The sequence below is a fragment of the Schistocerca cancellata genome, chromosome 1, assembly GCF_023864275.1.
Source record: "Schistocerca cancellata isolate TAMUIC-IGC-003103 chromosome 1, iqSchCanc2.1, whole genome shotgun sequence".
Taxonomy (NCBI): domain Eukaryota; kingdom Metazoa; phylum Arthropoda; class Insecta; order Orthoptera; family Acrididae; genus Schistocerca; species Schistocerca cancellata.
Window position 1 is genome coordinate 761,472,520 of NC_064626.1, and position 17,451 is coordinate 761,489,970.

Below are 17,451 nucleotides of genomic sequence, written 5' to 3' on the forward strand. Positions count from 1 at the left end.
GTGATACCCCTGATCTGTTTGTACATCTGCACCTAAAAGGTGAAGCAGTTGTTGGTATGTGTAAAGTTGATCAAGGTGAGTAGAAAGGATGTCATAGGTTTGGAATCAGGTGGGAACTGGCTGAGGAAATGTTCAGCAGCAGGCAAACGATGTATGTGGGGGATGTTGATATAGAGGGAGGTGGCAGCAATGGTGACAAGCAAGGTGTGTGGTGGGAGTGAGATGGGCATGGATTTCAGATGATCTGTGATGTAGGAGGGGAGTTTTTGTACTATGGGTTGCAGGTGTTGATAAACTAAGGCAGATATATGTTCGGTGTGTGGTTTGAAGCCAGCAACTATAGGACGGCCAGGATGATTGGGTTTGTGGATCTTAGGAAGAAGGTAAAAGGTGAGGGTGCATGGTTTGGGAGGGCTGAGAAGTTCTATGGACTTAGGTGTTAGACCTTGTGAGGTGTCTAAGGTTGTAAGGAGGGACTGCAGGTCAGTTTGACATGCAGGGATGGGATCTGGATGGCAGACGCTGTATGTAGAGGTGTCAGACAGCTGGCGTAGACCTTCACTAACATACTCCTTTTGGTCAGGTACTACAGTGGTAGATCCTTTATATGCTGGGAGGATAATGATGGAGTCATCAACGTTTAGGGATTGTAGAGCCTGGAGTACTGCAGAGGACAGGTTAGGATCATGTTGCAGGGACCTGAGGAAGGGTTGTGGGGCAACGCTGGATGTGAGGAATTCTTGGAAGGCTTGTAAGGGATGGTTATGAGGTAGTGGTGGTGGATCAAGTTGGGATTGGGGTCTGAATTGTTCAAGGCAGGGTTCAATGTCGGGTTTGCTGTTGGAAAGATTTTGGGGTTGCGTTGCACATTGATATTTCCAATGGATATTACAAGTGAGGGAAAGTAGGTCCTTTACCAAAGCAGCATGATGAAATGCAAGTTTAGGTCTGAAAGTGAGGCCCTTAGATAATACAGATAATTCAGGAGGGGAGAATGCTTTAGATGAGAGGTTAAGGACACTGTACTGCTGTGACTGGTTCTTGGGATTATGGGTTATTCTTGGTCTGGGAGGCAGTGGCAAAGGCTGTGGGATGTTAAGAAAGTTGGCCAAGCTCGGTTTGTAGGAGAGGAGTGGTGGCTGATGGTGTGGGTATTTAGGGAGATGCAGAGGGACCGGATGAGAAATACCACTGTTCAGGTAGTTTAGGAGAAGTTGGGATAGCTTTTTGATGTGAAGTCTGGCATGTTGTTACAGTTTAAAGTGGCCTTGGTGACTGATACCATTCAAGGAAACATGAGGGACAGATAACTGTAGGATTTTGAAGAAGGAGAGATGTCTGGTAAAGTAGAAATTTGCTAATGAGGCATGTAGGTCACAGATTAACTGGAGAAGAGCAAGAGATTGCTATATTTGAGACTGTAAAAGCGCCTGATGTAGGGTAGCATTGCATCCAGAAATGGGGACTTTCAATGCTAGGCCTTGGTCTGTCTACTGCTGAATTTCCCCAGCCAGCACCCACCTGATCCCAATCCTATAACATCCTTCCTACTCAACTTAATCAACTTTATACTTACCAACAACTACTTCACCTCTGAGGGGCAGACATACAAACAGATCAGGGGTACGGCCTTGGGAATCAGGATGGATCCTTTTCATGGGTCACTTGGAAGGGGCTTGGCATCCGTAAGTCTTCAGCCCATGGTTTGGTTGAAATACATTTCTGACACCTTTACCATGTGGACTCATGGTGAGGCAGACCTGCTAAAATTTCTTAAATCTCTGAATACCTTTTCCCAATTAGATTTCACATGGTTCTATTCCAAATCCCATGCCACTTTCCTTGATTTTGATCTTGGCCTAACTGAAGGCCAGCTACACACTTCCGTCCACATTAAACCTTCCAACAAACAACAGTACTTACATTTTGACAGTTGCCATCCTTTCCATGTCAAAGGTTCCATCCCATACAGCCTTGGGATCGGAAGCAGACGTATTTGTTTGGATGCAGACTGTTTACAGCAATACATCACTATTATCACCTCAACTTTCACTACACATAATTACCCCACCAGCCTAGTTAAAAAGCAGATTTCCCAGGCCATAACATCTAATCCTGATACTGCTGATCCCTACACGAAACAGCTTAAGAGCACACCACTGGTGACTCAGTATTATCCTGGTCTGGAATGTGTTAATCAGCTACTTCGACAGGGCCATGACTTCCTAAAATCATGCCCTGAAATGAGATCCATTCTGTCTGAAATTTTGCCCACCACAACTAGAATAGCTTTCCATCATTCTCCCAATCTCCACAATATTCTTGTCACACTCATCTCCCTTCCCTATGGCTGCTATCCCTGTGACCATCCCAGCTGCAAGACTTGCCCTACACACCCTCCTACCACTACCTATAATAGCCCTGTAACTGGCAAAACATTTACTATAAAAGGAAGAGCCACCTGCGAAATGTCACTTGCCATATACCAGCTATTATGTAAACACTGTTCAGCCTTCTGCATGGGCATGACTACCACCAAATTATCAATTAGGATGAATGGGCATAGGCAGAGGGTATATACTGGCAACTCTCAATATCCTGTTGCAGAGCATGCTCTACAACATGACATTTGTGACCTCAGCACCTGTTTCCCCACACGCGCCATCTGGATTCTTCCCCCAGACACAAGTCCCTCAGAACTCCACAGGTGGGAACTAGCACTACATGTCCTTGGTTCTCGCCATCCACTTGGCCTTAATTTAGGTTAATTTCTTCTGTCTCAGGTTTTCTTCACTATAACTACTCTTTGCTTCACTCCGATTTAGTTTTCTACATTTTTCATTGCCTTTCCCATCTATTTTTCACCACACCCTCCCACCTTTGTTACATACAATGTACTGAGCTTCTCTTATTAATTTGTGCACAATATTTTAGTAGTAATCTCTATCTTGCATATTACCCTGTCTTCCACCTATAAGCTCTCAGGTTTTCAAATGTCATCTGATTTAGTCCCCAACAATTAATCTTTCCTTCTCATCCCATATGGTAAGTCTCCCCAGACCCACAGTTCTGGGTGACTTTTGCGAAATCTACCTCTTTTTCTAGACCTCTCCAGACCTTTTCCTTCATCCTTACCCTTCAACCCTTCTGCCTGAAGAGGGAGCCACTAGCTCTGACAGCCTGCCAATCACAACAATCTTTTATGTGTGTGTTCTGCCACTGCTTGGTGAGTAGATTTTTTATCTATCCAATTAAACAAAATTACTTAAAAATAATGATATGAATATAATAGAGGGAAACATTCCACGGGGGAAAAATATATTTAAAGAAAGATGATGAGACTTACCAAACAAAAGCGCTGGCAGGTCGATAGACACACAAACATACACACAAAATTCTAGCTTTCGCAACCAACGGTTGCCTCGTCAGGAAAGAGGGAAGGAGAAGGAAAGACAAAAGGATATGGGTTTTAAGGGAGAGGGTAAGGAGTCATTCCAATCCCGGGAGCGGAAAGACTTACCTTAGGGGAAAAAAGGACAGGTATACACTTGCACACACACACATATCCATCCACACATACACAGACACAAGCAGACATTTGTCTCCTGCGAAAGCTAGAATTTTGTGTGTATGTTTGTGTTTGTTTGTGTGTCTATCGACCTGCCAGCGCTTTTGTTTGGTAAGTCTCAACATCTTCCTTTAAATATATAAATTACTTAAAAAGGTAGACAACATATGGTACTGCAGTGAATGTTGATGTTGATGACTAAGAAGTCTAAATTTATATGTAAAAAAATGAAAGCTGCATCTCAGTATACCTGCTAAACTATCAATTCTGACAGCAAGCCATCTCATGGAAACCATGCTCAGGAAAGAACATGTTGAATTTTCATCAAAAAGTTGGACAAATCTGTAAAATTAACAAAATATTTAAAAAATACATTTATTATTGTCAAAATATCGGTAATAACTGTATGTTATGAAATAACTGCGTGTTATCAAATAAAAGCTGCAGTTAGGTTCCTACGTTTCATCAGAACATACATACATTTACTCCACCCTAGGTTACGGAATGCATATTAACATTTAAAATGTTATTATGTCTAACACATGGTGCATCTATATGCCACTGACAAAAGTTTTATGATGTACTAAATTCAATAATTTAAGTTTAATGGTTAATGATTAGCATTAGTAGCACTTATTCCAAGAAAGTTAACTTTAAAGAAATTAGGTGAAAAAGATGTAGAGTTTGACCACTATACATGCATAGTTGCACTTACAATGAGGAGTTAAATCGTTGTCAATACTGTTTCAAATTATTGTATGATAACTATAAATAATTTGGTGTAATCACGTCTAACATAAAACTAGACACACATGAATTTAGTAAAAATTAATGGGGAAGCCAGACCCAATCTGCTGACAATATGAGAACATAAACCACACATAGGTTCTTTGAGTCCACTGGAAAGCTTTTCATATTCAGAACTGTAGACAACAGGAGGAAGACAGGCGGCAGTGTGTAGTTTCTCATCAGCAACAAGTGCAGTGAAGAACAGTATGAACTTCCAGACCCTTTTACACTGTCATATGTATTGAGCCCAAAGGGAAAATTTTGATATTTTATTTCAATAGCTGGATACATTAAGTTTAATGCTTTTCAGGAATAGTAAGTGAAGTGTGGAGAATAGGTTTTATGCTATCTTTATAAATTAATAGCTTATTGTTTTTACCTGTAGATCAGTATTACTTCTATATCTACATATGTACTCTACAAGTCACTGTTCAGTGCAAGGTGGAAGGCTATTCTGTTGCCAAATATACTCTCAATAGATAAAATTGGCAGAGGGGAATACTACCTGAAGAATATGACTCAACTCATATTGTTCTGATTCTTTGGAATGAGCAAATGAAGGGAATGTGGTGTGTGTGTGTGTGTGTGTGTGTGTGTGTGTGTGTGTGTGTGTGTGTGTTTGTTTGTTTTGTACTAGCATCAAGAGTCAATATGCAGGGAACCATTTTTCAATGTTATACTCCAGTGCCAGCAAATTTTGGATTAAACTGAACAGATTTGCTATGAAAACTTCTGACATGATCCATGAGACTTCCAAGGTCAAATCCTTGCCAAGAATACATGTTTTTGAATATGAAAAGATTTTTGAAAAATATGAGAATATGTAAAAGCAGTATACAGGATTTTCAACATCCACTTAAATCAATGGGAATGTGATAAATGTTGAGTGTTTGATAGCACAAGACGCAAATTTAGTAAACTCTTTTCTTTCTCATTTTTAGATTGATATCATTGGTTTAGTGACAGTTCATTTATCACAGTTTGAATATCTTTTATTTTCTAGGAGTTAACTGGGTAAACACAAGAAATTGTCAATATCCAAAGTGAAACAATCTTTCTGGCAAATACATGTCATTAAATTCTTATGTATATTCTTAAATGAGCACTTCTTGACTCCTTTCTTACTCACTTTGAAATAAATATGCCTTCTTTTGCAAATGCATGTATTGTGCTTAAACCACTAACAGTTGAGCCAATAGCACTGAGAACTGGTGACCGTGTAACTGCATCTAAGCGTTTGATATCACGAATGGCAGACCTTAAAAACACACAAATTAAATTACCAATGTTTACAAAACATTAATTCTACGCAATGTATGACAATTCTAGGTATACAGTTTCACAGCATACTCACCTGAATATCTTACTTATCAAATGGTAGACTACACCCAATACAATAACTGCCACGAAAAACCATGGAAAGACAACACATATAAACAGGATTGCAAAAACAACTAGAAGTATATTCTGCATGATAGTTTCCACAGTGATAGGCAAACGAACATCAACTGTAAAGAAAGAAAACTATGAAATGTATGTACAATTAGAATAACAGCTTAAAAAATTTTTTAAATGATTTTCATTAGTGCAAATACTTTATCAGTATAGAAGACACATCTATAGATTTTTAATTTTTAGAAAAAGCTTAAAGAATTTATAAAGTTCATTAGGTGCAGAAGTACTAATCATATGATTTTAATATAGAAAAGAAGATCATTTTCAGCACTTCCAAACATGCCATTCAAAGGCCAATAATATACTTAATTTATGCGGTTTTATTATGTGGCCAGACCTTCCATGCAGTCTAATAGTTAATGGGACCTTTAGTACAAAACAGCTGTTTTACAAATTACCATTAGTAACACCGCTATCTATTCCACTGAGTGATAACAGGCAGTAAGCGTTCACGAATTTATATTCTGAAGTATTTAAAATATTTATGTTTCAATATACTCATGCAGGTATGCATTTCTTCGTTTCATGTGAAGTTAATGGGATTTGTGACAATGTAATATCATCTTCTTCACAGAAGGTGACCTTTGCAGTATCAGACAACTCAGTCTGTTTTGTGACGGCAAATGACAGTGACAAGCTGGCAGCAGCATTTGCAAAATATCCTTTGGTCTTAATTGTAAAAATAAAAAATGAAATAATATCTATTTACTGTAAACCAATCAACTAATACAAGGTAAAAGAAATGTTAGAATTTATCTGTATGTCAAAAGATACAATTCATGCTTGTATTATATTGAAGTCGGCCGTTTGTAACATCAATTATCTGTAAAGAGAAGAAGAAATTGTGAATGAATATGGGTTTGTTTCCAAAAGGATTTTAGAACATAGTTTTATTATTTTGAATAAATTTATTTATTTTACAAAACTGAAGTTATAATGTTGAAGTTGAAGATGTAGCAAGAGAGAAAGAAATTTATGTTAACTTAGAGGTTTGGAATTTTATGAGATTAAAAACCAAAGAAAATTTATTTACCAATTTCTGTAGAAACAAATGGCAACTGTTCTGACTGACTTATTAATGAAATATTTCTACAACAGGAGGAAGTTTGTCATTCTGGGGAATTCTCGGTGTCAATGATAAAAACAAAATGTGCAAATTAAAAAAAAAAAGACATACCACCAGTAATTCTTAAAGTATTAAAAACAATCTATGTCAGAAAGGAATTATTTCATGTTATTGGCTTTTCCCACAATTTATACCATTGGAGTCTATTACGTACACACAGTTCTACAGAAATACATAAAGAGAAACAGAATATTCATCTCATCAGTGAAAATTGATAATTTGGCTCCCTGGTAAAAGATAATCTTAGAGAAGAAAAGAAAACAAATCAAGTGGGACACAAACTGGCTTTGAATAAGAATTTTTGTGAATTTACAAATAAATAAATAAATAAATAAATAAATGAAATCAGTACAAAGAGGATGGAATGCAAATTCCTTATGGATATACAGGGGAAGCCTCACATTGAATGAAATTAATTTTGATTGATTTTTCAGGTTGATTTTGCTGACAAACAAGCAGACACCACTGTTATGGATGCCATATCATCATCTACGCCTTCTGCATGGAGGGAAAGACATCACCATCACTGTCACTGTAGAATGGCTATTTTTGGGCAGCTACTACATCTACTGCTGCTGTCAACAAGGAGATCCACCATACAATGATACAGAAAATCGTGATTTGATTTCAGAATAGCATTATAGCAAAATGTTATAGTGCTGTGGTGGTAGTTAATGATGAGTGATATTGTACACAACATTTTAGAAACAGTGGTGAACAGTAAATGAACAGAATAAATGTAAAACTGAATTATTATAATAAAATCTAATCTAAACACACACTGTGCAATACACTGTGAAGTGTATAGCAGAAAGTACTTAGTATTGTACAACATATTAGGGTTTTTGTCTGTGTTCCACTTGCATACAGAGTGCAGTAAGAACAACTACCTAATTATCTATGTGTACATTGTAATTTATCCACTAAATTTAATTAGTCTACTTAATCCAATTCATAAAACAAAACGATCTTCACACACACACACACACACACACACACACACACACACACACACAAACTGAAAGTATTTCCTTCTGCAAACCTCATAAAAATTAATGTATATGAGATTTCTTCTATCAAAAGTAAAGTAATGCTCCAATCATTTCCCCATCTTGATCAGTCATATCATTTTATTTTTCCCTATCTTAATTAATTATGTTCTTTCATATTCCCCTTTCTCTCCCTCTCTCAACCTTTCACTCAAGCCTCACAATCTGTTTTTTTGTGGAATTTCTATGATGCTTTCCCATGAGTCAAATAAACCTGTGAATATTCACACGGTTCTCCTTTGTGTAGACTCAACACTGTCTGTTAGTTTCATGTGGTATGCCCCCCCCCCCCCCCCCACAAGCACATGAACAATATTCTAAGATGGACTGCTCATATTTTTAAGCATTATACTGGCTGCATCTTCCAAGTATCATGACAATGAACTGAAGTCTGTCACTTGCTTTATCTGTGACTGGACCTATGTGACACACCATTTCATTTTCACACAAATTGTAGCATTCAGTACAATATGGACAGACAAAATATCTATTCACCAAGTGGTGGCAGGAGAAAACACATAAAAATGTGGAAACCCACAAGCTTTTTGAGTCACCCCCGATCTCTGCAAAATCCTGGTCAGATCCAATGCTACTTGTGCACCTATTTCCCTACCCTGTAACCCCTGTCCCTGTGACTGTCCACTATGTAAGAGTTGACCAATGCACCCTCCTACCACCACATGCAACACCCCTGTAACTGGCAAAACATATGCTATCAAGCGGAGAATCAACTGTGAAGCTACATATGTCATATACCAGCTGTTATGTAAACATTGTTGGGTCTTCTACATTGGTATGACTACTATTAAGTTATCAGAAATGATGAACGGGCATAGTCAGAGGGTGTGTACTGGCAACATGCAATATTCTGTGGTAGAGTACACTCTCAACATGACAGTAGAGATCTCACTGCCTCAACATGACAGTAGAGATCTCGCTGTCTGTTTCACCACACATACCATCTAGATTCCCAATCCTTACACCAGTTTCTCAGAACTTTGTTTGCAGGTGCTAATTGGCTTTATGTCTATACCTACATAGATACTCTGCAAGCCACCACAAGCTGCATGGCGGAGGGTACCATGTACCACTACTTGTCATTTTTCCTCCTTTTCCACTCGCGAATACAGTGAGGGAAAAAATGACTGCCTGTACGCCTCCATATGAGTCCTAATTTCTCATAGCTTATCTTCATGGTACTTATGCGCAATGAATGTTGGCAGGAGCAGCATTGTTCAGCAGTCAGCTTAAAATGCTGGTTCTCTAAATTTTCTTAGTAGTGTTTCCTGAAAAGAAAACTGCTTTCACTCCACAGATTCCTGTTTGAGTTCCCGAAGCATCTCTGTAACAAGTTTTGTTCAAACCTACCAGTAATGTTAAAGCAGCAAAGGGGAAATCGGGTGTTAGCTCCATGTGCTACAATTATTTTCTGTATATATATAATACATATGCTATATCATTAATTTATTATTCCGTGTCTTATTCATAAAATATTATAGTTCACAAACTACCCTCATGATACTCAACTGCAAAAGGAATAGTTAGTTTACCTAAAACAACTTATTTGATGACTTATTACCTGTAGTAGATTCCTACAAAACATGAGGAATTGAGATTTCCATTGAGCAAAAGGTAATGGTTTATAAAATAATGTACATCAGTCAGAAGCCCTTTAGTTACTTTCTTGCAAGCATTTCAAGTTTTCCCAAACATACTATTTAAAAAAATACTGGTAATTATAACTTCTACTTGCCGTAAGATACTTTGGCTATTTTGGCCTTTAAGACTGAGTCATTCCCTAATTTTTTTGAACTGTTAAACATGTTTGGTTAACAGAATAATGTTTAATTAAAAAATTAAGAAAACTGAGAAAATTACAAACCTAAGAATATTGCATGAAGATACGGATATTGCGTGAAGATAAATAAATCCCAGCAGAAGTGTATGTGGTGTTAAATAAATAGTCCAGCTAACTTTGTTAAATCTGCAGTAACTCAGCATCTAGATAAATCAAATTACTACTTGTTCCTTTATAATGTCATTGTAACTAATTTCCACATTGCTTTTATTAAAACTAAAATGTAACAACAAAGTTTAATAATTATTTCTATGCACTTACATAAATATCTAGAATAGGTACATTAGTTATGGAATGAGCATCCAGTAATCAAAGTGTGAATACCTATATCAGTTTGTCACCAGTATGATAATATCTATAAAACAGTGTGAATGTCTCTGTAAAGTTTTTTGAGTCTGAGTGATTCACTTTATCAACATTGTGTGGTTACTGTCTTATATGTATGTTGATAAAGTCAGTATTTGCTTCTGAATTGACACTATAAAATACTGCCACTGTCAAAACAGCTCATAACTGAGTAGATGAGGTTACCTGTGATTATTATTCAATATGAGACATTGTAACCAATCTGATCATTGAGTGACTATGAGTGTCAAGGAATATGAAGATATATCATTTTAATTGATGGTGTGTTGTGTAAATCATTTCAAATATTGTCATAAATTGACTACACAGGGGAGTCACATCACAATGTGCTTTGATCTTGCTGCCCACCTGGCCTAAAGTTACATTAATTTCTATGGTCTCAGGCTTTCTTTTCAGTAAATATTCCTGTTCTTCATGCCCTTTTATTGTTTAATATTTTATCGTTTGTTTTCTGACCTGCTTATTTTTTTCCTGCCAATGGCCTTGCCACGAATGGTACACTGATTTCCATTGGATCACTTAATTTATGCACCACCACGCACAGCTAACAATTGGATGGGTAACTGCCCAGGTCTGCATTGTGCTGTTGGCAAGTGGGGAGCACTTGGTCCTTGTGAGGCCAACTGAGAAGCTACCTGATTGAGATGTGGCAGCTCCAGATCATGGAAATTAAGATTGTCCGGGAGAGAAGTGCGTTGTCCCCATGGCCCTCCATACTCGCATCCAATGACCCCTTAGAAGTGAGGATGACACCGAGGTCAGTCAGTACTGTTGGGCCTTCCAAGACCTTCTCAGATAGATATTTTTATTCTATTCCTCTCTCTCCTCTCCTCATCTGGCTACCACGTGTAAGGCACTTAGTTTTTCACTCTTATGACTCTTACATCATGTTTTTTGAGTACTCTTGCTTATTACCCTATCTTCTACCTTTAAGTTCTCTGGTTTTCAATTCTTGTCTGGTGCATGTACAAGCAATCTGTCTATTCTTCTCATATTGTCCAATAAATTTCCCCTGATCTATGTTTCTGGGCAGATTTTCCATAACTCTTCCCATTTACTAAACATCACCAATCTTTTTCATTTATCTCTATTGCTTTCCTTTGACCCCTTCTGCCAGAAGAAGGAGCCACTGGCTCCAAAAGCTTGAACATTTCCACATTTTTTTAATGTAATTTCTCTTGGTGCTACTTATAACATTTGCAATATTATGAAAATCTGATGGGATACTTGTGTATAATTTTTTTTGTTTTTCAGAGAATACATCATTGTAGTTAACTGCATCATATGAGGTTAGTTTTAATATTGTCTGCCAGGTTATAAAAACATACATCATACACTTAAGCTAGGAGAACATGCTGTGGTCTCCCTACCAAAAAATCATCGGTCCAGTCACTTATTTTGTTTTATGCTTGAAATCAACGTACTTTTGTAAATAAATGTGGTGTGGTATGAAGACAAATGCTTTCAAAAAATACTGAATCCATCTGATTATCTTGGATTATCTTCATCCATGACTTTCAGGATGTCATATGAGAAGAGCATGAGTTGCTTTTCACAGGATTTTTTTTTTAAATCCTAGTTGTTGGGCTCAGAGGAGATCATTCCATTCAAGACAATTCATTATGTTTGAGCTGCGAATATGTTCTATGATTCTACAACAGACGAATGTCAATGAGTTGGATCCTAGTTTTGTAGATTACTTCTGTTACCATACTTGTACATTGGTGTTGCCTGTGATGTCTTTCAATACTGGATGTCAATGGATGTAGGGTACACTGTGGGTAAAGTGGCAGATATCTCGACTAAAAATTCAGTACAGCATTTGACAGGAATTCTATCAGGCTCTGAGTTGTTTAATTTTAGTGATTTCAGTTGCTTTTAAACACTGATAACATAAATGTCTACATCACTCATCCTTGCTGCAGTGTGAGAATTAAACTGTGGCATTATTTGCATATCTTCATTTGTAAAGGGACATTTGAAAACAAAGTTCGGCACTTCTGCTTTTGCTTTCCCAACCTCAATTTTGCTGCCGGTGCCATCCAGGAGTGTCTGTATTCCTAGTTTGGTGTCTGTGAGAGCCTTTACATTCCTTTCAGTTTTGTGAGAAATCTTCCAGTAAGATTATTTACACTAGTTACACAGGCTTCACATATTACTCTCTTGACAGTCAAATGCATTTTATACAGCACTTTCCTCTCCATAGCCCTATGCTTTGTTTTACAACTATATGAGTACTTAATAATTAGAGTATGTTTAACACATCAGTAAACAGGTATTTAAATTACCAGTCAAAATGGATGTAGAAATTTTATGAATGTTTTATGAACTAAACAGATAATGCTAAGGATTTAAAAAACAACAATAAACCTTTGTCTTGTCTAACTGAAAGTGTAGATAAAATATAACTGAACAAATAATGTGGACAAGCTCCTAATTCGAACTGATACCTATGAGTCTCAAGGAAAAAAAATCGATTACAAAGAAACATAAAACTAATAAAAGAAGGACTACATAAAAACCTAATGAAATTTAAATAAAATTAAAATCTGAGGAGAGAAATTTTTGATAACATACCAAGAAAAGAATTTGTTGAATCTGTATATAAAGTCTGAAAAAAGCAAAAAATATTTTCAATGATGCCTCTTGTGGGCAAAGTTTCTAGATAAACTTGTTAGTGACAGACATTGAACAAAACTATTTATTATAACAATGGCCAGATATGTCCAGGAGAAAATAATTGGGTGAGTATCATCTAAGGTCAGTTCCATAGTAAGTTACTCAGAACTATTGAATATTTTTAAATGTAATGAGGGAAGATGAGTGAATATGATCCAGTGGAAATGAGGCTCAAAGAGAAGGGGGCAACCAGAAATATGAATCTTCTCTCAAAAGTAGTGATAAAGGGATGGAAAGAACAATATTAACAAATTCTGTAGATTTCAAGGGTACTGCTTTGGTAAAAACAATGATCATCCTGTTAGGAGTGACAACACTGAAAACATCGTTAGTCAAGAATAAAACTCCCAGGGATTAAAGTACTGACTCTGAATCAGAGGCAGCAAAGGACACACATACTACGTTTACAAAGCAGGTTGCCAGTACTTTCATTTTTTATTCAGTCTGTTACCCCTTTGAATTGCTACTAGTCCAGTGCTTCCTTGCACATGATCTTCAATTTAAAAACAAAATAGACAAATTCCTGCATCTTCCTTTCCATGAGTGATCCATTCCATTTTTTATGCCTTTCTCAAGTTATTCTGTAGCCCTTAGTCCCACTAGCAACACCCTCCTACAGTTTTTTTCAGTGTATGGCTGTATAGGATACTGGATCTCCTGATGGCTTACACTAACAATTTCATTGTCTCTTATGTGAACTTACCACTTTATTTTCCTTGATTCATGGGGTTGAATACATATGCTCTGATTCACTGCCTTTACTCACATCTAAAACTACTGACTATTTCTTCTCATTTATGTTTCTGTTAATTAATTTCCAGGATTCTGGAAGGCATGATGTCAGCAGCACTATGGTTTACCACATTATGCAATAAACTGAAGAGATTCATCCAAGTTGCAAATATTAATTTTCTTAATTATTTCATGACTAGTTTCAAGACTAAGCTTATTATCAAATCATCCACTAAGGTATGCAATAACATTCATTAGGACAACCACATGCCTATTCATTCCAGTTAAACTCATCTTGTAAATTAGTGCAGGTTTGAACTTCATTCACCAGGCAACTTCATTCACTAGGCGGTTCAGACCTTATTAATTGGCAAGATGTGTTTAGCTGGAATGGATACAAATGTGGCAGTCATAATGGATATTACTGCATAGCTTAATGGATGGTTTGATAATGTGCTTAGGCTCAAAACTAATCATGAAGTAATAAAGAAAATTAGTATTGCAACTTGGATGGTTCTCTGCAATTTATTGCATAATTTGGTCATGTTTATGTGTTTCTGCATTCAACAATTTATAAATAGTCTGTTAACTTTGTATTATTTAAGAAACATTATAGCTTTCACCTTCATCTATGTCTCTTGAGAAAAGAGTTTGCATTCTTCCCAGAGGCGTTGTTTCAAAAAAATACAGTGGGCTCTCCACCACTTTCTTGAACAACTTGTTGTGCAGTATTGTTGATGCTCTCAAAGACACCTAAAATATTAGCAATAGTTTGAGCACAACAGTAGACAACAAGTATTGTAAGTAAACATGTACTTAGATTAGAAATCTCAGTGGTACTTACTTTTGTAAACATGAACCCTCTCAGCAAGCTAGTTCCCAAAATAACTGCAATTGTTACTGCATAAACAAGCTGATACATGTGGTACTTTGGATTATCATTTAAGTTGTGACTGATGACTGTTACATTTCCCAAATTTATTGTCACATTCTGGAAATGATAAAAATGAAAATTCTGAGATCTGGTGTTACCAAAAGGGTGAATGTGATACCTTGAACAACACACATCTCTAGTACAGTAAGGACTAGTAATATTTTAGATTCTAAAAATATTTCACAACAGGCCAATTAATATTTACAGTCACTGCCTACAGTTTCTACATCACATATAACCTCTACTTATAATATTGTGCTCCTTTATTTGACTCGGTCTTGTTTGAAACTGTCCTTTACAGGGTCCTGGAAGTAGATATTTCTGAAATTCTGAGAGCCACTGAATCACGATTTAATTACCATTAACTGGTGATCTTTTTCTTGTTTGGGACCAGGTACTCACCCTGGCCAAACAGATCTACACTTGTCACATCCTATAGTCCCTCTAGATCACACTAAGATGAATGACTCGATGGTGCTTTAAACAACAATGCCAGCACATTTCCATCTCAATCATGTCTAATATGAGCTTATTCTTTTCATCCAATGATCTGAAGTCAGCAAACCACTAAAGTCACTCCATTCTACTCTCCCTCATTCATCATACATCTCATCCTAGCACGAAGAAAAGTAAGCAAGCTTACATGGTACTTAGGACCATGGTCACAGTTGCTTCATTAGGTAAGTGGTAACGAACACAATATGCATACAATAACTTATCACTTCTCAAAGAGGATGCTGGCAGCAGATGTATGAAACCCCTATGTTGCACAGGACCTATTCACACAGGGCAGGCAGCATGTAAAGGATCAAACATGTAACAGTACACAAGTAATAAAAGCTAATATCTTATTGTTACATATTACAGAATACTACTGTACAATACTATTGTGAATAGTACTGTTTGCTAATTATAACATATGTACTGGTTGTAGGGTATGAATTTAACAATGGTGTTTTCTTTTCTGTTTGTGCTTAAAGGAGCAGGGGGAAGTTACATATACTGCTGACCACTAAAAATGATGTGTAACGTATTTAGAAAATGCAATACCAAAAAGGCAAAGAATAGGAGCCAGAACAAATATGTTTACTAGAGAGTACAAGAAAATGCCACCAGTAGGGTGTCATTGGGTGTGGTAAGATATTGATGTGGAGCTCACACGAAGAAGCCATGAGGTGCCGCAATTCATTGGCAGTGAGCACATATGCATATGGTCACACACAAGGCCTCATAGGGTGGTGGCTGGATGTGCCAATGTGTAAGTGGCTACATGGCCTGCCGCAGAGTATAAAAGTGGAGGTGGTGGTGCCCAACAGAAGGCAAGACTTCTATGTAGGACAGACTCAGAGACTGCATGTCTAGTATTTGCTCTGGGTCTGCTCACATTCATATTTAGTCACATCTCCCTCCAGAGAAACATGATAGGAACTGTGCAATTTTATCAAGTCATTTATTCATCTTCAGCTCAGCCTGACCAATTTCCATAATTCTTTCAAAACATTCATTTGCCATCACCGCGTTCGCTAACTGGATGGACCTTCCTCAGCTTGCTATGACTTTAAGTGTCTAGACCACTCGTTACATGTGAAATACGAGTTTTATTTTATGTAGCCAGGTGTGAGATTGGATGGCCGTGAATAAGCGTGAAGTTGTTGTCGCACTATGAGTTATCAGAATAGTCACTCCTCCTTGTAAAATTGAACTTGCTCAGCCCTAGCACACACAAAGCAATGGAAAGGCTTTAAGGATCCCTTTGCATTATATGAACAACCCATACATAGGCCAGTGGCAGAGCCAGGAACTAGGACAGTAAAAGAGAGTTTGTCAACTGTTCTTGAGAAGGATGGCCCTTTCCAGCACCAAGGAATGGATGGCACCAGGAAAAGAAAGAGGAAGAGGTCAGGACAAATGCAGCACCAGATAGGGCCTGAGGGCCAAAGCATAGTGGCCAGATCACGCCCAGAGTCAATTTGGATATCCCAGAAGGTGGCCAGGAGTAACTGACAGTGATGTGAGACTGCAGATGAAACATAGATGGTGGAACAGGTTACAGACAGTGAGAGGGCATCTAGCAACAGTGGTGGCCGACAGACTGCCCAGAGAGTGTTTATCATGCACAGAGCGTGCATAGGAAAAGTAAAAGCTAGGAAAATGAAGTAAGAGTATAAGAAAGCCATTTCCTGGAAGGATATTAAGAGTCTGCCATGAAAACAGAAACAAGTTCATAGAATTGGAGTGCCAGGAAGGCACTAATAATTGCTTGACATTTCTCCTGGGCACTGGAGTGCAGATAAACCTAATTCAGGGAAATACTCTGGGAAACAGTGGAAGGTATAACCTGGATGAAAAAATCTGGTTCAGGGAATCACTAGTATGGTTGCAAGGATAAAGGGAACTGTAACCCTCAAATTATGGACAAGAATTGGCATGAAAGTGAGGCACTGCTTCCATGTAATTAGGGAAGATGTGGATCTTTCATTTCACATGGTGGTGAGCTGAGACTTCTCCAAGGAAAATGGAAGCATAATCAATTACGTCACCAGAAGTTTGTCGATCCACAGGGGATGGATTGAAATCCAGGCAGGTGAAAATTGAGCTCTGTACACTTGCTACTACAGTTGTGCAGGTACCGGAAAGAAAAGGCAATTTCAGAAAAGCTCAGATGCCGAGCAAAATTCACATAGAGAAACAAAGACTGAGTAACAGAGTAAGCTCGACACAGTACAGATCTTTCAAGAAAGACTTGAGTGCAAGTCGAGAAACATGTATAAAAGCAAGAGCAAATAGGGACAGAAAGCAAATGGTTGAAACACGACAGAGACATGCAACAGGTATTACTGGAGGGAACAAAAAGGGGTAAAGCAAAGCTGAATAAGACTAACAATAGAACCCTGA

The 17,451-nt window shown here is 37.5% G+C and overlaps 1 protein-coding gene across 7 annotated transcripts in view; it reads right to left on the reverse strand.

The window, feature by feature from the left end:
• LOC126186509 (ATP-binding cassette sub-family C member 5-like) overlaps positions 1-17,451 on the reverse strand; it is a 532,505-nt gene that overhangs the window by 107,211 nt on the left and 407,843 nt on the right. For all 7 annotated transcript variants that reach the window (XM_049928217.1, XM_049928221.1, XM_049928220.1 and 4 more), the window contains 5 exons: positions 14,467-14,613; positions 14,246-14,375; positions 5,712-5,865; positions 5,487-5,615; positions 3,819-3,910 (listed from right to left, as the gene is read on the reverse strand). In XM_049928217.1, the coding sequence (XP_049784174.1) occupies positions 3,819-3,910; positions 5,487-5,615; positions 5,712-5,865; positions 14,246-14,375; positions 14,467-14,613 (652 nt within the window). The remainder of the gene's footprint in view (positions 1-3,818; positions 3,911-5,486; positions 5,616-5,711; positions 5,866-14,245; positions 14,376-14,466; positions 14,614-17,451) is intronic.